Source organism: Eublepharis macularius, chromosome 1, assembly GCF_028583425.1.
Source record: "Eublepharis macularius isolate TG4126 chromosome 1, MPM_Emac_v1.0, whole genome shotgun sequence".
In the NCBI taxonomy this organism is placed as follows: Eukaryota; Metazoa; Chordata; class Lepidosauria; order Squamata; family Eublepharidae; genus Eublepharis; species Eublepharis macularius.
Window position 1 is genome coordinate 184226269 of NC_072790.1, and position 23497 is coordinate 184249765.

Consider the following 23497-nt stretch of genomic DNA (forward strand, 5'->3'; position numbering starts at 1 on the left):
AGACTCAATAGCGACATATTTGGAGAAAATGAAGCTCCCAGTAATTTCGGAAGTTTGGAGAGACAAATTGAACAATGAAGTAACGGAGGAAGAAATAAGAAAGGCAATACAGTCAACAAACTTGGGAAAGGCGCCAGGACCGGATGGACTTACAGCCAAATTTTATACGGTAATGGCTAATGAACTGGCACCATTCCTAAAAGATGTGATTAATGGTGTTTTAAAGGATCAACGGATCCCAGACACTTGGAGTGAAGCTAATATATCACTGATCCCCAAAGAGGGGCAAGATCTGACTAACGTGAAAAACTATAGACCTATATCGTTACTTAATAATTATTACAAAATTTTTGCGAAGATACTGGCGGAAAGAGTGAAGGGATGGCTTTCTGAAGTTATTGAGGAGGAGCAAGCTGGTTTTTTGCCAAATAGACAAATCAAAGACAATTTAAGGACAGTTATAAATGCTATTGAATACTATGACAAACGTTGTGATAAGGAGGTTGGTTTCTTCTTTGTGGACGCTGAAAAAACGTTTGACAATTTGAACTGGGACTTTATGTTTGCCACCATGGAAAAGCTACAAATGGGAGAAAGATTCATAAGAGCAGTAAAGGAAATTTACAGAGACCAGAGTGCAGCAATTGTGGTGAATGACGAAGTGACCAAGAAATTGACTATAGGTAAAGGAACAAGACAAGGTTGCCCGTTGTCTCCACTGTTGTTTATCTTGGTTTTGGAAATACTGATGATACAGATACGAGAAGACAATGCAATCCGTGGAATAAAAATAAAGGACTTTTCCTATAAGGTCAGAGCATTTGCGGTCGATATAATGCTAATTGTGGAAGATCCAATGGAGAATATGCCAAAAGTAATAGAGAAGATTAAGGAGTTTGGAGATTTGGCAGGATTTTATGTAAACAAAAAGAAGTCAAAGATATTATGTAAAAATATGACTAAACAAAAACAACAACTATTAATGGAAATAACAGACTGCGAAGTAACAAGTAAGGTGAAATATCTGGGAATTGAACTGACTGCAAAGAATATAATTTATTTAAAAACAACTATGAGAAACTGTGGACTCAGATAGAGCAAGACCTGATTAAATGGAACAGACTGAACTTGTCATGGTTGGGAAGAATTGCAGTAATTAAGATGAATGTGTTGCCAAGAGTGATGTTTCTGTTACAGACAATACCAATTATCCGAGACTCTAAGCAGTTTGAAAAATGGCAGAGGAAAATATCAGATTTTGTTTGGGCAGGCAAAAAGCCTCGAGTGAAAATGAAAGTGTTACAAGATGCAAAAGAAAGAGGCGGAATGCAACTGCCCAACCTAAGACTTTATTATGACGCAATTTGTTTAGTGTGGTTGAAAGATTGGATGATGCTGAAAAACCGGAAATTACTGGCCTTAGAAGGATATAAAAAAATATTCGGATGGCATGCATACTTATGGTATGATAAAGTAAAAGCAGACTCTATGTTCTTACATCATTATATTCGGAGAAGCCTATTCACAACTTGGAAGGAGTACAGAAATTACCTACAAGATGGAATCCCCTCATGGGTGGTTCCATATGAAGTAATAGATCCGAGAACTGTCGATAATGAACAACAGTGTTTAACATATAAGGAGATAACCCGAATGGAATTTTCTAAACCTAAAATAAAGACGCAGGACGAGTTGTCTCCAAGTTACGATTGGTTTCAGTACAGACAGATCAGAGATCTTTATAATTCGGACTGTGTGAAGGGAGGGATAAGAATGGAGAATTCGGAATTAGAACAGGCACTTTTACAAGAGGATAAAAAGGAAATCTCTAAGGTATATAAAGTGCTGCTGAAATGGTATACTGAAGATGAAACAGTTAAAGTGCAAATGGTGAAGTGGGCTATAAACCTTAACAAGGAAATAACAATGGAGGCGTGGGAATACTTGTGGAAGAATACAGTGAAGATCACGACATGCACTAATATTAAAGAGAATGTCTACAAAATGATTTATCGTTGGTATATGACACCAAAGAAAATTGCGCTAGGGAAGTTGAACATGTCTAATAAATGCTGGAAATGTAAAACGCATGAGGGATCTTTGTATCATATGTGGTGGACTTGTGAGGTAGCTAGGCAGTACTGGGGGGAAATAATAAGAGTAATAAGCGAGATTTTACAATTTCAAATTAATAAGAACCCAGAACTCCTGCTACTGAACTTGGGAATGGAGGACATTCCAGCACAATATAGGACATTGCTATTTTACATGACAGCAGCGGCTAGACTTTTGTACGCGCAAAAGTGGAAAGTGCAAGAAGTGCCAACTATCGATGACTGGATTTACAAATTGCTGTACATGGCGGAAATGGACAAAATGACAAGGAAACTGAGAGACCTTGATCCAGGACAGTTTAACACGGATTGGGAGAAGCTGAAACAATATTTAGTGAAGAAATGGGAGGTGGGAGGAGAACTGTGGCAGTTTGAAAATTACTGAAATACAATAAAAGTAGAGGGAGGTGACTTTACCGGGGGGTGGAGAGGTAAATGAGAATTTCTAAGCAATTATTTTATTAGACTATTATATATAGCATTAAATATTATAGGTGTTATTACAAGAATTATAATGATAGAATAACTAATTATAAGGATAGAAACTAATTAATTTCATTTTTGGCAATAATTGTATAATGGAGATAATTTTATAATTGCAATGAAGGAATTTAAGTAAGGTGGGAAAATATATATTAAGGTATAGATCATGTATTAAATTGATTGAATTGGTTTGGAGGTATATATGGGTCAAATTGGTTGACTATTTTTGGTGGATAGCTGCATAATGGAAGAATAATATAATTATATAATTAAAACAGTATGAAGATAAGATATGTAGAAAAAGTAATATATAGAGTATAAGTTAAATTGGTTGACTTATATTGAATGTACTGTTTATAGAAGTATCTAAAATTATGCTAAATGAGGGATAAATTGTTTGTCCCATATTGAAGATGAGATTATAAAATAGAGTATAGAGTATCAAAATTAGCTAAATGATTATTATCAAAAGAAAATATGCCAAGAATGTATTATTTAGTTATGTATTATTTAGTTGTTAAAGTAAGTAGGAAGACAGAAGGAGCACTGTGTTATATAGATAAGCTTAGAAGAAAGTGAAAGTTTACGTTTGATAGAATAAATTTGAAATGAGTAAGGGAAAAGGGACAAGGGGTTGGAAAACTGTTGGAAGTCAACAAAAGGGGGGGAAAGGGAGGGGGTTAGAATCGGAAAAATTAAAGGAAATTGATTGTAATGTATAATTTAATGACATCTAATCCAATAAAAAAAATTTAAAAAAAAAACTTGAGGGAAGCTGACAAGTGTCCAACCTGTGTCAGGCGTCACTTGTAGCTTGGCTCTCAGACACGCTTTTAATTTGGATTTCAGTTAGGATTTGGGGTCAGGTTAGGGAAGGAAACTTGTGCTGAGGAAGTAAACAAGCACCTTGTGAAGGGCCTGTCAAATCTAACTTTTCAAGTACAGGTTCTATGATCAGGATCTCTGAGAGTTAAACAAATGGCCTGGAACCCGAATGTAAGCCGCAAACTGCGGTGAAAAGATTAGAGTTGAACCTTGAATGCTGAGGAACCCAGTTAAGCGAAAAAGGAATCAAATCTGCCGTCCATGTCTATGTTTAAGGCTCAGTTCAAATGTTCACTCACAGTGTGGAAAATATATAGTCTCTGGGGAGCACAGATGTACATTCCATACTGATAGTTCCACATTAAATCTTTACTGTGTTATACCTTACTTTCGGTAAATAAATGTTTGTTGTTCAGTTATATCAGAATATTGTATGTTAAATCAAAATAGCTATGAAAAGGGCTCACAATTAAGTACCTTTTGGGAAAGCTTACACACTAACAACCAGTTAGATAAAGCTTGAGTATCCCCTTCTTACTGATTGCGGGCAGCTGAATAAAAGGAGAAACACTCTTGTGATTTAAGCCTTATGCAAAGCCAAGTGATTGCCAGCCAATCAAAGCCCCAGAGTGTGTGATTTAGAGAACCAGAAGATCAAAGGGCAGTTATCCTTCATCCCTCTCTTCTCCTCTCCATCCTGGTTGCTGCCACAGATGGGCATCTACAAGAGCTCCTTGGAGGAAGGAATAAAATGTAATAAATAAACATTTCTTCTAGTAAGCTTAGTAGAGTACAGGGTACAAGAAAATACTGCAATTACTGGGGCTGCAGTGGGCCCTTACCAAGAGTTGGATCCACAAACTCATGCAAGTTTTTGGCTGCTCTTCCATAAGCTGAGAAACTGAAAGTTGTAAGAGACAGTTTTACATGAATTAATTACACTAAGCTGTTTTTCCCCAGAAGTGGCCACCACCAATGCTTTGTTAGAATCAGCTACTAGAGAAAGTCAACTAGCATTCATGAACAATTTTTAAAAATGTCATCTAAAATACACATATATAACAAATTCAAAAGTACAATGTAGAACTGTCTTTATAGTCATCTCAATCAGCTAGATCAAAGAGTACAGTAGCACTTTTAAGACTAACCAATTTTATTGTAGCATAAGCTTTCGAGAATCAAGTTCTCTTCGTCAGATGCATGATCCGAACTGGTCAAATACAGAAGAGGAGGGGAGAGAGGGGAGAAAGAAGGGGACATATATCACAAGGGGACAGAATGCAATTAGCGTGGAGGCAATCAAAACATTCCTTTGCTTGGAAATGTAAACATCTCCTTTTGGTGTGCAGTCAGTTTGCCGTATTAGTTTGTAGCAGTGAATGGAAGGTTCTTTTTCACTTACCATGAATCTTCCTTTCTCTGTGGTCCGAGAGTGGGGCAGTCAGTCCTGACTCATGGGTAGCTCCTCCTCCTTCCAAGCAGGGTCGGACAAACTCGCGATCCTAGGGGGAGGGGCTCCCGTCGGCTCTCCAGTTCGTTTTCAAGCCCGGAACACCCTCCAATTTCTGCACCTGTGAATAACTCAACTCACAACTAACAGACACTCAAAAGACAAAACATAAACAGGAACAAACGAACTCAAACAAGTTCTAAATTCCTTTTCCTATCATATAGTTAGTATAAACCGATAGCGTTCCTATACAGTGTCTCAGGGTGGGATTTGGACTGCCCCACTCTCGGACCACAGAGAAAGGAAGATTCACGGTAAGTGAAAAAGAACCTTCCATTCTCCCGTGGTCCTGAGAGTGGGGCAGTCAGTCCTGACTCATGGGATATACATCTAGCAGCGAATTTCTGGGTGGGAGTTAACCTATGTATTACAGAACATGTTGTAATACCCGTCTCCCAAAGGCAGCCTCCGCCGAGGCCAACTGATCTATTCTGTAATGTCTAGTAAATGTATGTACCGATTTCCATGTTGCCGCTCTGCAAATCCTCTCCAAGGAAGGGAAAGACCTATAAGCTGCAGAAGTAGCCGCCCCCACTTAAAGAGTGAGCCGTGATCCCTGTGGGCAACTCCACCTTCCTATTCCTATAAGCTAAGACTATGCATTCCTTAATCCATCTACTCAATGTGGAAGCTGATACCCTGTCTCCCATAGAGCAGCTTCTGAAAGATATAAACAGACTCTCTACCTTCCAGATATGCCTGGTCCTATCTATGTAAAAACTCAGTGCTCTCCTAACATCTAATCTGTGCCACTCTTTTTCCCTCTCATGTTTTGGATTAGCACAGAAGGAAGGCAAAACTATGTCCTCTTCTCTATGGAACAGAGAATTCACTTTGGGAATGAAAGCAGGGTCTAGTCTAAGCACTACCTTGTCATTATGGAAGGTACACAACTCACTATTTACTGATAGCGCCCTAAGCTCTGACACCCTCCTGGCCGACGTTATCCCTACTAGGAATACCGTTTTTAAGGTCAACAACTTAAGAGAACAAGTAGCCATAGGCTCAAACGGTTCCTTCGTAAGAGCTGTCAGTAGCAAATTAAGGTTCCACGTCGGAAATCTATGGACTTGTGGTGGATTTAACAGCATGGCGCCTCTCAAAAATCTTTTAATATGCGGATGTTTCGTGAGTGATATTCCTCTCTTCGAACCCAGCACTACCGACAATGCCGCCACCTGCCTCTTCAACGTGCTCGTGCTGAGCCCCTTCTCCAGTCCTTCCTGTAAGAATAGCAAAATCTTCTTGACAGAAGCCTTCGTTGGAACCAGACTCCTCTCCATGCACCACGAATGGAACACTTGCCACGTATTATTATAGATCCTGTTCGTCGAGCTTTTCCTCGATGCCAACATTGTAGATATGACACTCTCGTCGTATTCTAGGTCCATCAATTGACTGCGCTCAACCTCCAGGCTGCCAGATTTAACGTCTCCGGGTTTGGATGACATATTCCGTCCTGGGTCAGCAGATCCTTCTTGCATGGAAGCCTCCACGGTTCCGACTGCGACAGTCTCTTGAGTTCCTGGAACCATGGTCTCCTGGGCCAGAACGGTGCAATTAGAATTACCACTGCCCGCTGTTCCACAACCTTTTGAACTACCCTGTGAATGATCCTCAACGGTGGAAACGCATACAGGAGACCTTTGGGCCAGTCCACATTCAGGGCGTCTATTCCTTCTGCGTGTTGTTCCTTCTGTCTTGAAAAGAATCTTGGAAGTTGAGTGTTCCGAGCCCATGCAAATAGATCCACTTCCGGCTTCCCGAACCTCTGGCATATCTGGGCGAAGACTAGAGGGTCCAGCCTCCATTCTGCCTGGTCCACCAGGTTCCTGCTTAGTCAGTCTGCCAGATGGTTTTGTTGGCCCGCCACGTGAACAGCCTTTAGGGATCTTAAGTTTGTCTCTGCCCAGGTGAAGATCTCCTCTGCCTCCACAATCAGAGCTTTGAACCTGGTGCCTCCCTGTCTGTTCACGTAGGCCTTTGCCGTCATGTTGTCTGTTTGTACAAGAACATGATGGTCTTTTAAATAGCTCTGTAGCTCTTGTAGACCGTTCTTTATGGCTCTTAGTTCGAGGAGGTTTATGCTGAAGCGTCTTTCCGACTTGTTCCACAGACCTTGAATCATTCTGTCCTGCATGTGTGCACCCCAACCTGTCAGACTTGCGTCCGTGGTTAGCACGATCCTCTTCGGTTCTCTGAGTGGTACACCCTCTATGAATCTGATCGGATTTGTCCACCACTCCAATCTTACTGCCAGAGCCTCCGGAACCTCTACTACCTTCTCCCCTCTGGTCATTATTATCCTTTGGTACGGGCAAAGGAAGCGTTGCAAAGGCCGTGTGTGAAAGCGGGACCACTGAAGTGTCTCTTGGCATGACACCATCATCCCCAGCAGCATGGCCAACAGCATCACCTCCACTCATCTGTTCCTCTGAACTTCCCGAACCATCTCTATGATTTTCTGTCGTCTCTCCAACGACACAAAAGCCCTGTCTTTGATCGTGTCCACAATAACTCCCAAGTGTGTAATCACCTGGGTAGGCGTCAGGGTGCTTTTCTGTCTGTTGACGACAAATCCGTGCCTTTCCAGACAGTCCATCGTAACCTTCACTGCTGACTGGGACGACCGCATGGATGAGGATTTTATCAGGATGTCGTCGAGGTATGGGCACAGAGCTATCCCCTAAGTTCTGAGGAAGGCTATTAGAGTCACTAGAACCTTGGTAAACACTCTCGGAGAAGATTTCAGGCCGAATGGCAGGGCCCTGTATTGATAGTGTTTCCCATCGTAAGCGAAGCGAAGGTGACCTCCTTATCGGGATATGTAAACAGGCCTCCGACAGATCTATGGAAGCGAGAAAGTCTCCCTTCTGAATGGTCTGTATGGTTGACTTCATCGTCTCCATTTTGAACTTGCGTGATTTCACATGACGATTTAGCCATTTCAAGTCCAGAATAGCCCTGACATCCCCATTCTTCTTCGGAACGATGAAAAACACAGAATACACTCCCTGCCTCCGTTGTCTCACCCGCACCAGTTCTATGGCCTGTATCTCCAACAGATGTCGGACGGCCTCTCTCACCTTGAGATGTTTCTGTATGAGAGTGTCCCGTGGTAACTGAATGAAACGGCGTCGCGGAATCTTGTCGAACTCCAAAGAATAGCCTTTGGATACTATTTCTAACACCCATTTGTCCGATATCGTTTGCTTCCATTGATCGGAGAAATGGTGCAGTCGTCCCCCGATTTGCATGACCATCGGCCAATAGTCATGCTTGACCTCCTTTCTTTTGTCCTTTTGCCTGTGTGGGTGATTTTCTGAAGTTGAATGACCGCCGGTCACTCCCTTGTCTAGATTGCCAACGGTTTCGAAAGGGTCTGTCTGGTCCCGGTCTCGAGAACCTTTTGTTATCTCTAAAGGGCCGTCGACCTTTGTATTTCGCATCTTTCTTCCTGGACGGCAGAACCTTCTTCTTCTCAGTATCTTCCACCAGGTACCTATCCAAGGCCTCTCCAAATAGCTTACTCCCCAAGAAGGCAATGGCTGCTACTCTACTACGCGCTTGTGGGTCTACATCCCAATTCCTAAGCCATGTGTTACACCGGGCGGTGACGTTAAAACCCATGGCCCTGGACGACATTTGGAAAGCATCCAAAGTAGCATCTGCCGCAAAGGCCGAGGTAAGAGCAATCTTGTCGAAGGCTTTCACGGCCGGAGAACGATGGTTGTTGTGGGTTTTCCGGGCTGTATTGCCGTGGTCTTGGCATTGTAGTTCCTGACGTTTCGCCAGCAGCTGTGGCTGGCATCTTCAGAGGTGTAGCACCAAAAGACAGAGATCTCTCAGTGTCTTTGCTTCGTTTTTAATATCTTTGGGAACCTCGCTCCCTGCAGCAGCCAGGTCTGAAGCCCATGTGTATGCTGCTCTGGCAAAAAGTGACGCTGTAGCCGAGGCTCTCAGTGCTGCCGATGAAGCTTCATAGTTTCTGCGCAGAGCTTGCTCTATCTTTTTATCTGACGGATCCTTTGGCACACCTTCTGCATCCATTGGCAGAATCGATGACGTAGCAAGAATCGAGACAGGATCATCCACAGTAGGCAGCCTAACCTGCTTTGCCGCATCAGGGGTCAAAGAGTAAAACTTATTGAAAGCAGAATGATAAGTTTTGGGTTTCGCAGGACTGTCCCATTCAGCCTTGAGAACGTTGTGAAAGGCAGGGGGAAGTGGCACCCCTGACTGTTTGGGCCCCATTTTTGGAAGTGCCCTTTCTAAGCCCTGTGGATATAATTGCTCAGAATCTTGGGACCCTGAAGGAGTCTGGGAAATCTCAAGTGTCCTAAGGACCTTAGCCAGTAGTTTGTTGTATACCTCTTGAGGAAAAAGCCTGGTCTGCAGTTGGCCAACATCTTCCTCCTCCTCATCTGAAAGCTCTCCCTCCTCACTCTGTGAGGATTGCTCATGTAAATCCGAACCTGAAGGGGAATCCTCTGACACACTGGAGTCTCCCTCTAGCCAACTCTCCACCTTCTTTCTCTTTGATTTAGTGGCCACGGATGGCTTGGCATGTCTCTTCCGACCTGAGAAAGATTGTCCTGCTCCCTCTGAACAGGGGTTTTCAGCCTGAGTCCTAAGGTCTTTCACAGCCCCTTCCACACTTTTCTTTATTTCTGACCTAATCCATGCCAATATATTGGCCTTAGCTTCTTGGCCAGAAAGGTCAGGTTCTGTATCTAGAGACCCCCTCTGGGGTAAGTGGGGTGATAAAGGGGAGCTGGATGACTCCATACCACTGAGGGATAATTCCACCGTCCTCCCCTCAGTTGCTTTCGGTTCCGCCGCCATTCCCGCCAAAAACTTCCCTGCATAGAAAGAGGGAGAATACCAATTGCAGGAACACACTGAGCTGAGCAGCCCCCATTAGAGCCTGCTAGAAGCCCCTCCGGAGCCCCAACCGGTGGGCGGCAAGCACCCCCCCCATTCAAAACGCCTCTTACCTCGATCTGGCGTTCTGGCGCTAAATGGGGCTTTGCCGCTCTTTTTTCTCCTGCTGCCGTAGCCACGGCTTTTCTGCCGCGGCTTTTTTAGCCACGGCTGCGCCGTTCGCAAGGCTTCGTGCCAAAAAAGCGTCTGGTTGTGTGTTCTGCGGCCGCCCGGCTGTCTCCCTGACTCAGCCTCAGCCCCTGCAGAAGCCGGGTTCCCACTCCTGGGAAAAAATGTCGGCTCTGCTGCTCGCAGTCGAATCGTGCCCCCACCCGGATTCGGGAGTGGTGGGTATGGGGGTGGTGGTGGAGGAACAAGTCCTTCCTTTTCCCCTGCGAGCGAGCGCCTGCAAATTCCTTTTCTTCTCTTCTTTCTTCTCCAGGATGGGTTGCTCCAGAGAGCAACGAAGTTTGCGTCCTCACAGAAGCAGGGCCGGAAAAAACTGGAGAGCCGACGGGAGCCCATCCCCCTAGGATCACGAGTTTGTCCGACCCTGCTTGGAAGGAGGAGCTACCCATGAGTCAGGACTGACTGCTCCACTCTCAGGACCACGGGAGAAAGTATCCAATTCCTATGTAGTATAAGCCTTCGATAACCACAGCTCTCCCTGCCAGCTGCATCTGACAAGGAGAACTGTGGTCCCCGAAAGCCCACACCAGGCGTCACTGGGCTCCCCCAGACCATGCCTCTGTAAAGGGAATCTGTTACCTGTGATAATGTTATAACCATTCATAGTCTCTATTCAGTCCCAGCTTGACAGAGTCAAATTTGCATATGAATTCCAATTCAGCAGCCTCCCGTTGGATTTTGTTTTTGAAAGGTTTCTGTTGAACCACAGCGACCTTTAAGTCTTTGGTGGAATGTCCTGGTAGATTGAAGTGTTCTCCCACTGGTTTTTGGACGTTTCCATTTCTAATGTCAGATTTGTGTCCATTTATTCTTTTGCGTAGAGGTTGGCTGGTTTGTCCAATGTACAGAGCAGAAGGACATTGTTGGCACATGAGGGCATATATCAGATTGGAGGATGAGCAGCTGTAAGAGCCAGAGACAGTGTAGTTGATGCCATTGGGTCCTGTAATTGTATTCCCCGGGTAGATATAGGGGCAGAGCTGGCATCTGGGTCTGTTGCAGGGCCTGGTACCTGTGCTGGTGACTCTGCTGGCCGATTCATGATTGTAAGTGAGAAGTCGTTTAAGATTGGGGGACTGTCTGTAGGCAAGGAAAGGTCTTCCACCCAGGACTTCTGAGAGAGAGATATCATTTTCCAGGATGGGTTGTAGCTCACTGATGATACGTTGGATGGGTTTGAGCTGGGAGCTATAGGTGACAACCAGTGGCGTTCTGTTGTTAGTTCCTTTAGGTTTGTCCTGGAGCAGACTGTTTCTGGGTACTAGTCTGGCCCTGTTGATTTGTTTCTTCACTTCATTTGGTGGCTACTGTAGTCTCAAAAATGCTTGTTGTAAATCTCTTAAGTGTGAGTCTCGGTCGAGAGCATTGGAGCAGATACGGTTGTAACGTAAGGCTTGGCTGTAGACAATAGACCGAGTGGTATGTTTAGGGTGGAAGCTGGAGGCATGTAGATATGAGTATCGGTCTGTTGGTTCCCGGTATAAGGTGGTATTTATTCGTCCATTATGTAGTTGTACAGTGGTGTCCAGGAAGTGTACCTGTTGTGTAGAGTGGTCCAGGCTTAGGTTGATAGTAGGGTGAAAGTTATTGAAGTCCTGATGAAATCTCTCAAGGGCTTCCTTCCCATGGGTCCAAATGATGAAGATATCATCCAGGAATCTTAAGTATAGTAGTGGTTCCAGTGGATGGGAGCTGAGGAAGCGTTGCTCTAAGTCCGCCATGAATATGTTAGCATATTGTGGTGCCATGCGTGTGCCCATGGCTGTGCCATTCACCTGTAGATATAAGTTGTCACCAAATTCGAAGTAATTGCGAGTGAGTCATTTCCAAGCAAAGGAATGTTTTGATTGCCTCCACGCTAATTGCATTCTGTCCCCTTGTGATATATGTCCCCTTCTTTCTCCCCTCTTTCCCCTCCTCTTCTGTATTTGACCAGTTCGGATCATGCATCTGACGAAGAGAACTTGATTCTCGAAAGCTTATGCTACAATAAAATTGGTTAGTCTTAAAGGTGCTACTGGACTCTTTTTGATTTTGCTACTACAGACTAACACGGCTAACTCCTCTGGATCAATCAGCTAAGAAACCTTGAATTAAGCAATCTGTGTGAGGGTAAAGAGAACTGTGGTGCACCACCTTGCATAGTGGTTCCTGGAAACACTAAGGATATCAGCATGTCTAGTCTTGTATCTGCAAGCAACTCCCTTGGTTCCTTGTTATTTTTGTAAATAAATTGGGAACAATTACTTAATGTTTTAAATAGAGGTAATAAATCTTCATTGATAAAGGTCTATGAAGAAGCCTCATCAGTTATCAATATAAAGGAGGCATCTTACAGATATAAGCAGGGCTCATTTCGAAAGGGAACATGCAGGAACACAGTTCCGGCCAGTCCCCAAAGAGGTCACATGTCAGGTGGTCCTGCCCACCTGACTCGGCCATTTTCGGCTCGTTTCAGCCTAGATTGGGGCTGAAATGGCCCAGATCGGGCCTCTGATGGGTGGTGGATCAGTCTCCCACTCAGCAGCGGCCCGATCCTGACCATTTTGGGCACTTTTTGGCCATTTTCAGCCCCTTTTTGCCATTTTGGGCCCAATTTTGGCCCTGAATGGCCAGGATTGGGTCCAAAACAGCCAGGATAGGTGATGTCAGGGGGTGTGGCATATGGAAATCAGTCACGACACACTTCCGGTGATGTCAAGGGGTGTGGCATATGCTAATGAGTTATGCTAATGAGTTATGCTAATGAGTACCTCCAGCTCTTTTTCTACAGAATGACCCCTGGATATAAGGCTGACAGTTATGCAGAATCGCCAAAGAAAAAGTTGAAGAGATCAAATAATCTGCATTCTTAGTCTATTCTTGGCTTTTACAAACAACAATTTCATAATAAACTAATCAAATGCTTGTTAAGCGCCTGTATAACAATGCTGATTATTTTTGTCTATACAATTTCTTATATGCTCAACAATCTCGTCACATTTAGGAGACTGAATTTTTTATCTGAATACTCAAATGACCGAATTAGGACACACAAACATATTGTGGTCAGCAACAAAATGTTACTTCAATAATTAATTCTTATTTCTGCATACTTAGCCCTGCAATGCAACCTTTGTTAATTAAGGAAAGTGATGCAAGATTTAATTGCATCTCGCAATGTGGAGTCCTCACAAAGAGGACGAAATTACAAAATGGTAGGACTCTCCTGCCCATTCTTTTCAGCGATCTCCAGCCACATTAAAATTTAAGAAGCATCCCAAAGATAGCTGGAAAACATTTATTACTAAGATAAAGATGTTTTGTTTTACAGGAATTTCATTTTTAATCCTATTGTTAGCTACATGGGAAAGCAACAAAAAGATATACGCACATCAGTTCTTAAATAATGGCTCACACTGGGTGGGTGTAGGGTTGCCATCCCCCTGCTCGGGGTGGCGGATCCCCCAATCCCATCCTCCCCCCTGCTCCCACTTACCTGGCTGGCGGGGGGGGCGTGCTCCCTGGGGCGCCCCATCTGCGGGTGGCGCAGCACGCCCCTGGGTATGGGGCGCACTCCTGCACCACGAGAGCGGGCAGCAAGGTGGCAGAGAAAGAGCAGGCGGTGGCTGCAAGAGTACGCCGCTCTCACCACCACCAACGCAGCCGGCTGTCTCACCGCAGCCGCAGCTGGTGCTGGCAGGGACAAGGGGCGCGGTGGTGGCAGCGAGAGAGTGAGCGAGCTATGGTGGCCACGACCAGCTCTCTCGCCGCCACCATGCCCCTGCCAGCTGCACAGGGGCAGCTGCGGCAAGAGAGCAGGCCGTGGCCACCGCAGCTCACTCTCTTGCTGTGGCCGCCGCTGGGGAAGGGGCATGGCGGCGGCGAGACAGAGAGCTGCCCACTCTCTCTACCCCTCCCTGGCGCGCATGACATCGTCACACGGGGGTGCCCTTTCACCTTGCGTGATGATGTCACTCCCGGGAGTGATGTCATCATGCATGCCCGGGAGCGCGGATGCTTTGTGCGCGTGCCCTCACAACAACAAAAGCACTGGCAGGAGAGGAGCCAGCATCCTAGTCTCCCCCGCTGGGAGACTTGAGGGACCTGGCAACCCTAGGTGGGTGATATAGCCAAAGATGCCGTCATCTATGGTTATATAGGACCACTTCTTTCTCCTGCCTTATGAAATCACAATACATACTTTTAGGACCCCAAAGCTCTTCAATATTGTTAAATACTGATAGCATCATATTTTTCAGGAGCTAATTTCATTTCAAGTTCCTAGTCTCAGAACTGTGCTCAGCTCATACTTGAATGTGAAGTAAAACTGAGCAACACTTTTTTAGATACAGAACTGATATCTCGTGGGAAATATAAAGCAGAAAAAGATTCCTGGCTGTAAAGAGCAAGGGAAGAGGAATGCTGCCAACTATACAGGCACAAAAACACCACATTCAACCTATTGGCTATTTTTAAAGGAGACATCTCATGAGGACCTGATCAGCTAGTACCCAGAAAGCTGTTTTGCTGCACACTGTCCCAAGCAGATGCCAAACTGCTTGCAATTACTAATTTAAAATTGTCAGCAAATTCCCAAGGTGATTACAAGGAAGGCGTAACTCAACAAAAAATGCACATTTCAAACATGGTAAGTTCAAATTTAGATTGTACTTTAAGTCTGCAGCATCCCTAGTCTGAACAGCTGCACACAAAAGGTAGCCCTTCCCACCCGTTGCTGGAATGCATAAGAACACAAAAGAAAACAGAAAGAATTCACATAAGAGGGAGCATCTTACCTTTTGGGCAATGTGAGTGTTCTGACTGGCCTAAAAAATCAAACACAGAACAATTTTAAGTTAAGAAATTGAACAATTTTAAGTAACATTCTTACCTATACTTCAGTATTCCCTTCAAATACTTAACCCAGGGGTCTTCAACCTTTTTAAGCTGGTGGGAATTTTGGAACTGTGACACAAACGGGTGAGCACAACCACAAAATGACTGCCACAGGGAAGACACAAATCACAAAATGGTTGCCACAGAGGGTGGCACCAACCACAAAATGGCTGCCATAGGAGATGGTACCAACCACAAAACATCAGAGAGGAAGGTTATCCACAATTCTCATAGCAACTCTTCAGCATTTCAGGTAAAAGCTTTGTTTAACATTTTGCTTTGTATTATTAAAAAATATCTTGTTGTATACACACTGTGTACATTCAGTAACACAGTGAAGATCCTCGTGCTATGGTGGAAACTGCTACCAAAGTAACTTGTAGAAAATCTGTTCAGCCATTCAGAAGCTCTGGTAGGCAAAAGCCCTCCTGGCCCCACCTATTTTCTAAAAACACTTGGCCAGTGCCATGATGGGGACGGACCCCTGGCTTAACCCCTAAAACACCTTTCAATTGATTAAAATAACGAAGGTTCATCTTCAGAATTCTATACTGTGCTAGTATTTTAATGCAGGTAAATCATATGTCACTCATAGGCTTGCCATCCCTCAACCCCCACCTACCACACCCCAGCCCCATTCACCTAGCCAACAGGGGTGGGGGAGACATGGTGTGGGGAGAAGCGTGTGCACATTCTCCTGTGTTCTGCCATCGCGCTAGTGACAGAGGAATCTCACGGCATGCTTATGCCAAGCTCAGTGAAAACCACCCCCTTGGAGGCGGTTTTTACTGAGCTTGTTTTCAGTAAAACAAGCTCTGCAACTCTTCCATTGCACTCCTTTTCCAATGCAACAAAGGAATAACAGTGTACACTGAAGTCAAGCTCAGTGAAAACTGCCTCCAAAGGGGTGGTTTTCACTGAGCTCAGCTTCAGCACACCCTGTGGCTCCTCTGTTGTGCCAGGAATGATGTCAGAGCATGGGAGTGCATGCATGGAAATACTGCTGCCCCTGCCCCCCTGCTTTGGCTCTTGAGGCCCCGACAACCCTAATTGCTCAGAATTTTCAAGACTAAGTCAAAAGAAAAACAAGATAAAAACACTCTCCCCATTTCTTAGAAGGAATGTTACAAAGCTCTCTCGAGTAGCTCTTCAGAGGTGAATTTAAAAGGTACTCTTTAAAACACTGAGTTGACTGGCTGTTAGGAGAAACAGGAAATTTAAATCCTTGATTCTTAACTATACCATGCACTTCCAGTGCAAGGTTATTTTTAAAGGCCATGTCTTTCTTCGTCAATTGAAATATATATAATTAATAAACTGCACTGAAGTAGAATATACAAGGTTGCTCTCTGGCTCATTAAGTAAGCTTTATTAACATGATTCAGAGTGGTAAGCTGCAGTACTGCAGCCCAAGCTCTGCTCACGAGTCTGAGTTCGATCCCGGCTGAAGCTGGGTTCAGGTAGTCAGCTCAAGGTTGACTCAGCCTTCCATCCTTCCGAGGTCAGTAAAATGAGTACCCAGTTTTCTGGGGGTAAAGTGTAGATGACTGGGGAAGGCAATGGCAAACCACACCGTAAAAAAAATCTTGGCAGACTTTTTTACCGGGTGGTTTGCCATTGCTTTCCCCAGTCATCGACACTTTACCCCCAGAAAACTGGGTACTCATTTTATCAACCTCAGAAGGATAGAAGGCTGAGTCAACCTTGAGTCGGCTACCTGAACCCAGCTTCTGCCAGGATTGAACTCAGGTCGTGAGCAGAGCTTGGGCTACAGTACTGCAGCTTACCATTCTGAGCCATGGGGCTACCTGAAGGCACTGTGTTTCTGGTACTGAAACAGTACGGCTTTTTGAAAATTGGCATGCAACAATACCACTTCTGAAATCATAAAGGGATAAGATAAAAAAGCACAAACCTCCATAGCTAAACTAGTGTTTGTTTCAAAGCAACAGAATTCATTCAAAATTACTATCTTCCAAGAGCCTTTTTTTAAAATTCAGTTAAGTGTCTTTCATCATCCTAAATATATACCTTCCAGTGACAAAATGCTTAAGACATACATCCAGCTGTAACATGTGCACAGTACATCAAATTAGTGGTATACTATTGTTACAATTAACAGTTCATAAGTCTCATTATACTGATTTGTTGTATTACACACTTTGGCTTATCCATATGCAACAACATATGGATAAAATGTGAAAAGTCACTATTTTTTCATTAAGGGTAGGGAGTACCTGCTCCCTCAGCCCAAATCTACAGCCTTCACAGTTTGGGCAGGGTTCTCTAGACAAAGTAAACTGAAGCATAAAATTGTGCGTATAAGCATCCGTTAAGAAAGTAGAAAAGATCTATTTTGCCATGCATTTCTGTATTTTAAAGGCATAACTAAAAATTTTTTGTAGATGTCTAAAAGGGATAACATTTCTAACCAATCGATACAATAAATATGTCCTAAACAGCTGCAACATACTGAACACAATACAGAACTTCATTCTGACACGCTTGGTGTTTTTGTGCATACTTTTAGAAGCAAACAGTATATTAGCAGGTGTGACCTTTAATCTTTTTAGACAGGAAAAACGTTTTCATTTTGTGCAACACAGTAGATGCTTAAGAGCACTGAGGAAGTAAAATGCAAAATACAGACTGGGGTTGCAAGCAGAAATGTTGCTCCATCCAAAGACTTGCATGTATTCAGTGGGATTTTAAGATATTTTTTAATATATCATAAATTACTTTTGAAACCCTCTGGCTTTCAAAAATAGCATTGCTGATATAGATCAAAGATGGTGCAACTTGTTGATAACTACAATTGTTTAAAAAAAAACCCTACCTGTCTTTTCAGAAAGATGTTGAGAATTATTCTAAAACTACCTTGTATAAAACCAGTTACTACTGAATAAATATAAACCTATAGAAATCAGCCTGTAAAGCACTGTGCTGCAGTAATAAAAGGGGGGGGGGTCAATTAAAATTGCATCTTGCTCCATCCACACATGCCTTGCATTGGCATAAGGGAGAAGTGATTTTACCTGATTCCCCCCTCATTGCTACAGAGTCCCAACCTTTTGTCTATGAGGCTCTCCTGATTCTTGGAGAGGAGTTTTGAGACAAGCAGCAGGCTGCTCAAGGAAGGTGGGGAAACATCCACTCCACCAACCTCTTCTGTTGGATCCAAACCATTATGACAAACATTAAAAATTTCTGAATAATATATACGGAGGTCCAAAGAAACCACTGGATGACAAAGGTTTGCTTTTAAAAAGGCAGGGAGGCTTCAGAGAAGCTGCAGGGCTTTTTTTCTGGGAAAAGAGGTGGTGGAACTCAGTGGGTTGCCAGCACAGGGGGCAACTCCTGGCGGGAGGTGGTGCCCCTGGTACCACATGCACATGCACAAAGTGCGCGCACATTACCGGGACCACGCAATGATGTCACTTTGGGTCAGCTGGAACAAGGAGAGATTTTAAAAGTTTAAATCGTCCTCAGCAAAAATGGTCACATGACTGGTGGCCCTGGCCTCTGATCTCGAGACTGAGGGGAGTTTAGATTGCCCTCCACGCCACTGGAGTGGCGCGGAGGGCAATCTAAACTCCCCTCTGTCTGGAGATCAGGAGGCGGGGCCACCAGTCATGTGACCATTTTTAAGAGGTGCTGGAACTCCGTTCCGCCATGTTCCTGCTGAAAAAAAAGCCGAGAAGCTGTATGAATTTTCTGCATCTGTCTTAGTATAGAAGATATGGGGCAATATTCCACTCCAGAACTACATCAAATAGTGGCAACAAGGGGCATGGCTTCGGCTTCAATGGAGTCAGGAGCGTTTTAGTAAGCTCCAATCCTCCCCTGGCCGAAAACCCTGGAGCTAAGCAATATAACGTTTCAAAAGCACTCAAAATGGACAAACAAGAATCGGAGAAGAAACAGACAGGCAAAGTTACAAAGAAATCACAAGATTTTTCAGTATTACTGAGTCAAACATCTTCACGAGAACTGACTGAAGAGATTAGCTCTAAAATGGCGGACGGAGTGATCTCAGTCATTAACACTGAAAACCCTTCCTCCGCTTCAGAGCTTTCCTTACACTTGAAGGCACTACAAATCAACATGCTTAAAGAGATAGCAGTACTTTTGAGCCCAATTAAAGAACAGTTAACAGAAATTAAATTGAACCTAATAAGCACTACTCAAAAAGCTGAGGCAGCGTTGGAGCTTAGCAACTCAGCACACAGTGCTATAAAAGAAATACAAACTGGGAACAAAAATCTCCACGACAGAGTTCTTTCTCTTGAAATGAGCACAAGGCAGAGAAATCTTAGATTCCATGGGGTGGATGAGAATTTTAATATTAATGAAGATTTAATTAGATGGCTGACCTCATGGCTTAATGAGACTTTTAATTTGGAAGAAGAATCGATCCCACTGATAATAAAAGCCTATCGTGTAGGTCCAAAAAAACAAAGAGCTAATCCAAGAGATATTCTTGTAGAATTTGCCAATCAAAAACCTCGCAAGAAAATCCTGTCAGAAACTAGAAGTAGAGGATCAATCCTCCTAAATAATATTCCTATACAAGTTTTCACAGATTTACCTGGAGAAATATTGAACAAAAGAAAAGAGCTTAAGGAAATAACAGATCTCTTGAGGCAAGCCAAAATCCAATACAGATGGCGAAACTTCACTGAACTCTCAATTCAACACCATGGCAGACAATATATTGTAACGGATCCAGAATCAGGTCGATCCTTTTTGAGAAGCATTAACTTGAGCCCTGACATGGAGATGGATCAGACATCGCAGAAAAGGAAGAGGTCGCAGGACTTCTCTCCCGGCAAAGGGAGTAAAATTCCTGTCAGAAATACCTGAAGTGGAACAGCAATAGACCTATTAAGCACTATATGAAATGTTATGTTTTTCACTACAATAAATATATACAATAATAGCCGGGGTTTGGGGTGGGGGAGGATGGGGACCTTCTATATTTAGCTCTCTGTAGCAAAGGGTTTTTATTTAGAATAGTTTAATATATAAACTTTTGATTTATTTGTATTTAATTTCAACTCCAATCGATTAGCTTGGTATTGTACCAACGATTGGTGTGTGAATTCTAACACACCAACCACACGGAGTTGGAATAGCATTTGTTAAAGGAGATTAACAGGCTAGTTTTAAAAAAAAAGAAAAAATATATTTGCTTTTAGCTGAGCATTTATCCTTTATAACGTTAAGATATAAGAGGGGAATAAGTTCATTGAAGGGGCTACTTTGGAGAGAGGGAAAGGGAGGTAGGAGGAGGGGGGGAAGAAGGGTTTATAGTTAAACAAAGAGAATCCTCAGTTAGATAAGATTCAAAAAATTGATTGTGTGTTATTGTTTGTTTATTGTCGATATTGCAAAAGTAAATACAAAATAAATTAAAATAAAATATTGTATTAACAAAATAATAATAATAATAATACCAATAATAATAACAAAAAACAAAAATAAAATATTTTTTTTAAAAAGGTTAATTATAAAATTACAAAAAATTACAAAAAAAAAGTGAAAAAAAGAGCGGAAGACACAGTTGGAAGTTGGTAGTTATTAATCAACTTCCCTTTGTTGGTTTGTTTGTTGGTCTTTACAGTTACTTGTAATCAGTTGTTTATTATAGACTGTTGATTGTTATAATAGTGAATGATAGTTTGTAGTTACATTGGCAGTTCAAGTGTTTAGGGATACTACCCAACACTAGTGAATTATACCACAGTTAACAAGGATAATATCCAAAGTTCATTATAAGTACACGGTTCAAGACTCTAAAAAAATTGTTAGACTTGATTATATTATCATTGTTGCGTGTATTATATGCAGTTCATAGCAAACCATTGAAGTTTCTTGCTATTTCAGATTTATTGATTCAATTGCAATCTTTTGGTATTATTACTAACATATGAAATAGTATATTACAAACATTGTTGGGTTAAGGATTGCTCTATATTTCTATTAACAACTTATATACAGAATCTGATTGTTTTGCAATTATATTTCTAAATCAAAACAATATAACTCTACCTAAAAACACATTATATTAAACCTACAATTTTATTGCACCCTTTCTAAATTGAAATGCTACCAAAACTGAATATAATATCTTATAACGTTAGAGGTCTTAACAATGTAATCAAAAGAAAATTTTTTTTTGAATGATCTGACTCAACAGAAAACAAACATTGCCCTTCTTCAAGAAACGCACCTTCACTCCTCTAGTAACACAATACTTAAAGCAAAATGGATTCAACAGCAGTATAATGTGAAAGGTTCTTCAAAATCTAGGGGGGTATCAATCCTAATATCCAGGTCAACCAATTACCAGCATAAATCCTCTCTAATAGATCCTAAGGGGAGGTACATTTTTATAAAAGGTACCATTGACAATCAATTATTTACCCTGGGATCAATATATGCCCCGAATTCCAATCAGCTAGAGTTTTTGAATGAATCCTTAAACAATCTAGCTAATTTTCAGGAAGGCTATACAATAATAGGGGGTGATCTTAACTACATTTGCAATTACAAACTCGACAAAACATCCCATAATTCTCAAAAACTTTCAAATAAATTAGAAACAGAATTACCTGCAATTTTAAAAAAATTTCAACTAATTGACCTGTGGCGTCTAATGTACCCATATGAGAAAGATTTCACCTATTATTCAGCTAGACACAAAACGTACACCAGATTTGATTATATCTTAATAACTGACAATTTAAGAGGTAAAGTCATCAACTCTCAAATAGGCAACTTTACAAATTCAGACCATGCCTGGGTCTCCTGCTCATTAACTACTCAATCATCGGAAAACCCTGAGCGACACTGGAGTTTCAACAAATATCTTCTTCATAATGCTAACACATCAAAACTCATAGAACAGGTCATCAAAAACTATCTTAAAGATAATGACTCGCCAGAAATATCTCCCCATTTTAGATGGGATGCTTTAAAAGCTGTATTAAGAGGACAATTAATTTCAATCTCAGCCCAAGTTCATAAGTCCAAATAATTGCAGAAAAAATCAATATTGGAAAATATTTCCTTATTAGAGAAACAACATATAATAACAGGTAGCAACAAAACTTACCGCAAACTTCTAAACGAACGAAAATTGTTAGAATCTTTAGAAACTAATCAAATTCAAACAAATTTATTATATCTAAAGCAGAAATATTGGTTCCATTCACCAAAGCAACTGAGATTACTATCCTGGAAAATAAAAGAAAAAAGAGCTTCTAGAACAGTTAACGCTATTCAAGATAAAAACAGCAAGACACTTTATAAGTCAATAGATATCACTAATTGTTTTGGAGAATTTTATAAAACGTTGTACACTTCAACTAATCCTTCAAAAGATGCAATAAACAATTTCTTATCCTCAGCAAATCACATCAAACAATTAAAGGAGGAACATAAACAAATACTAAATAGCCCGATCACAAATATAGAGGTTCAAACGGTGATAAAAAACTTAAAAAATAATAAATCAGCAGGCCCGGACGGCTTTCCGCCAGAGTTTTACAAGAAATTCAGTACAATTATAGCCCAACCGCTAACAGATGCATGTAACCTTTTACTAAACACAGGAAAACAACCTCCCACATGGAAGGAAGCAAATATCATAGTGATCCCAAAACCTGGTAGAGATCATCTCAACCCAGCATCATTCCGCCCAATTTCACTCCTTAATCAGGACTACAAAATATTTACTTCTATAATAACTCACAGATTAAATTCTATTATTAAACATTACATCCACCAAGATCAATCTGGATTTATCCCAGGAAGAGATATAACAGACAACATACATAAAACTCTACATATTATCTCATTAAGTAACTTGCAGAAAACAGGACTATTGCTAGTATCATTAGACATCGAGAAAGCTTTTGACTCCCTTGAAACATCATACTTACTTTTGTTACTTCAACATATGAATTTTGGCCCTAAAATATGCCAAGCTCTACACACTATCTATTCTCAAGCTAAAGCTAAAATTCAAATAAACAACACATCATCAAAAGAAATTAACCTTACAAGGGGCACAAGGCAAGGTTGTCCCCTATCGCCACTACTCTTTGCGTTAGCAATAGAACCCCTAGCTAATGAAATACGTCATAATACACAAATTCACGGAATAACAATTGCCTCCAAAATCTACAAATTGAGTATGTTTGCTGACGACATGCTATTGTATATTACAAACCCAGAAAACTCATTAAAGCATCTGATAATCACCCTAGACAAATTTAAACAGTTATCAGGGTTGAAAGTCAATATACAAAAATCAACATTAATGCCGATCAACCTCTCCCAGTCAGCAAGAAAAAGTATCTCTTCAAAATACAACTATCAATGGACAAACAACTATCCAGGGTGGATTTGATTTAAATCAAACTAATTTAAATCACGATTTAAATCACTAGTCAATAAGGCTTGATTTAAATCATAGTTTTCTACATAAAGACTAATTCTTGCTGGTGTAACTTTAATATGCAAGTAGATGCCTGCCTTACCGATAGGTAAAGGAACTTCATTAAAGTAT

General features: G+C 41.9%; 1 protein-coding gene across 2 annotated transcripts in view; it reads right to left on the reverse strand.

Moving 5' to 3' along the window:
* The window catches only part of DISP1 (dispatched RND transporter family member 1), a 197898-nt gene that overhangs the window by 32917 nt on the left and 141484 nt on the right, over positions 1-23497 (reverse strand). For both annotated transcript variants that reach the window (XM_054983478.1, XM_054983487.1), the window contains exon 3: positions 14823-14852. In XM_054983478.1, coding sequence (XP_054839453.1) covers positions 14823-14852 — 30 coding nt within the window. The remainder of the gene's footprint in view (positions 1-14822; positions 14853-23497) is intronic.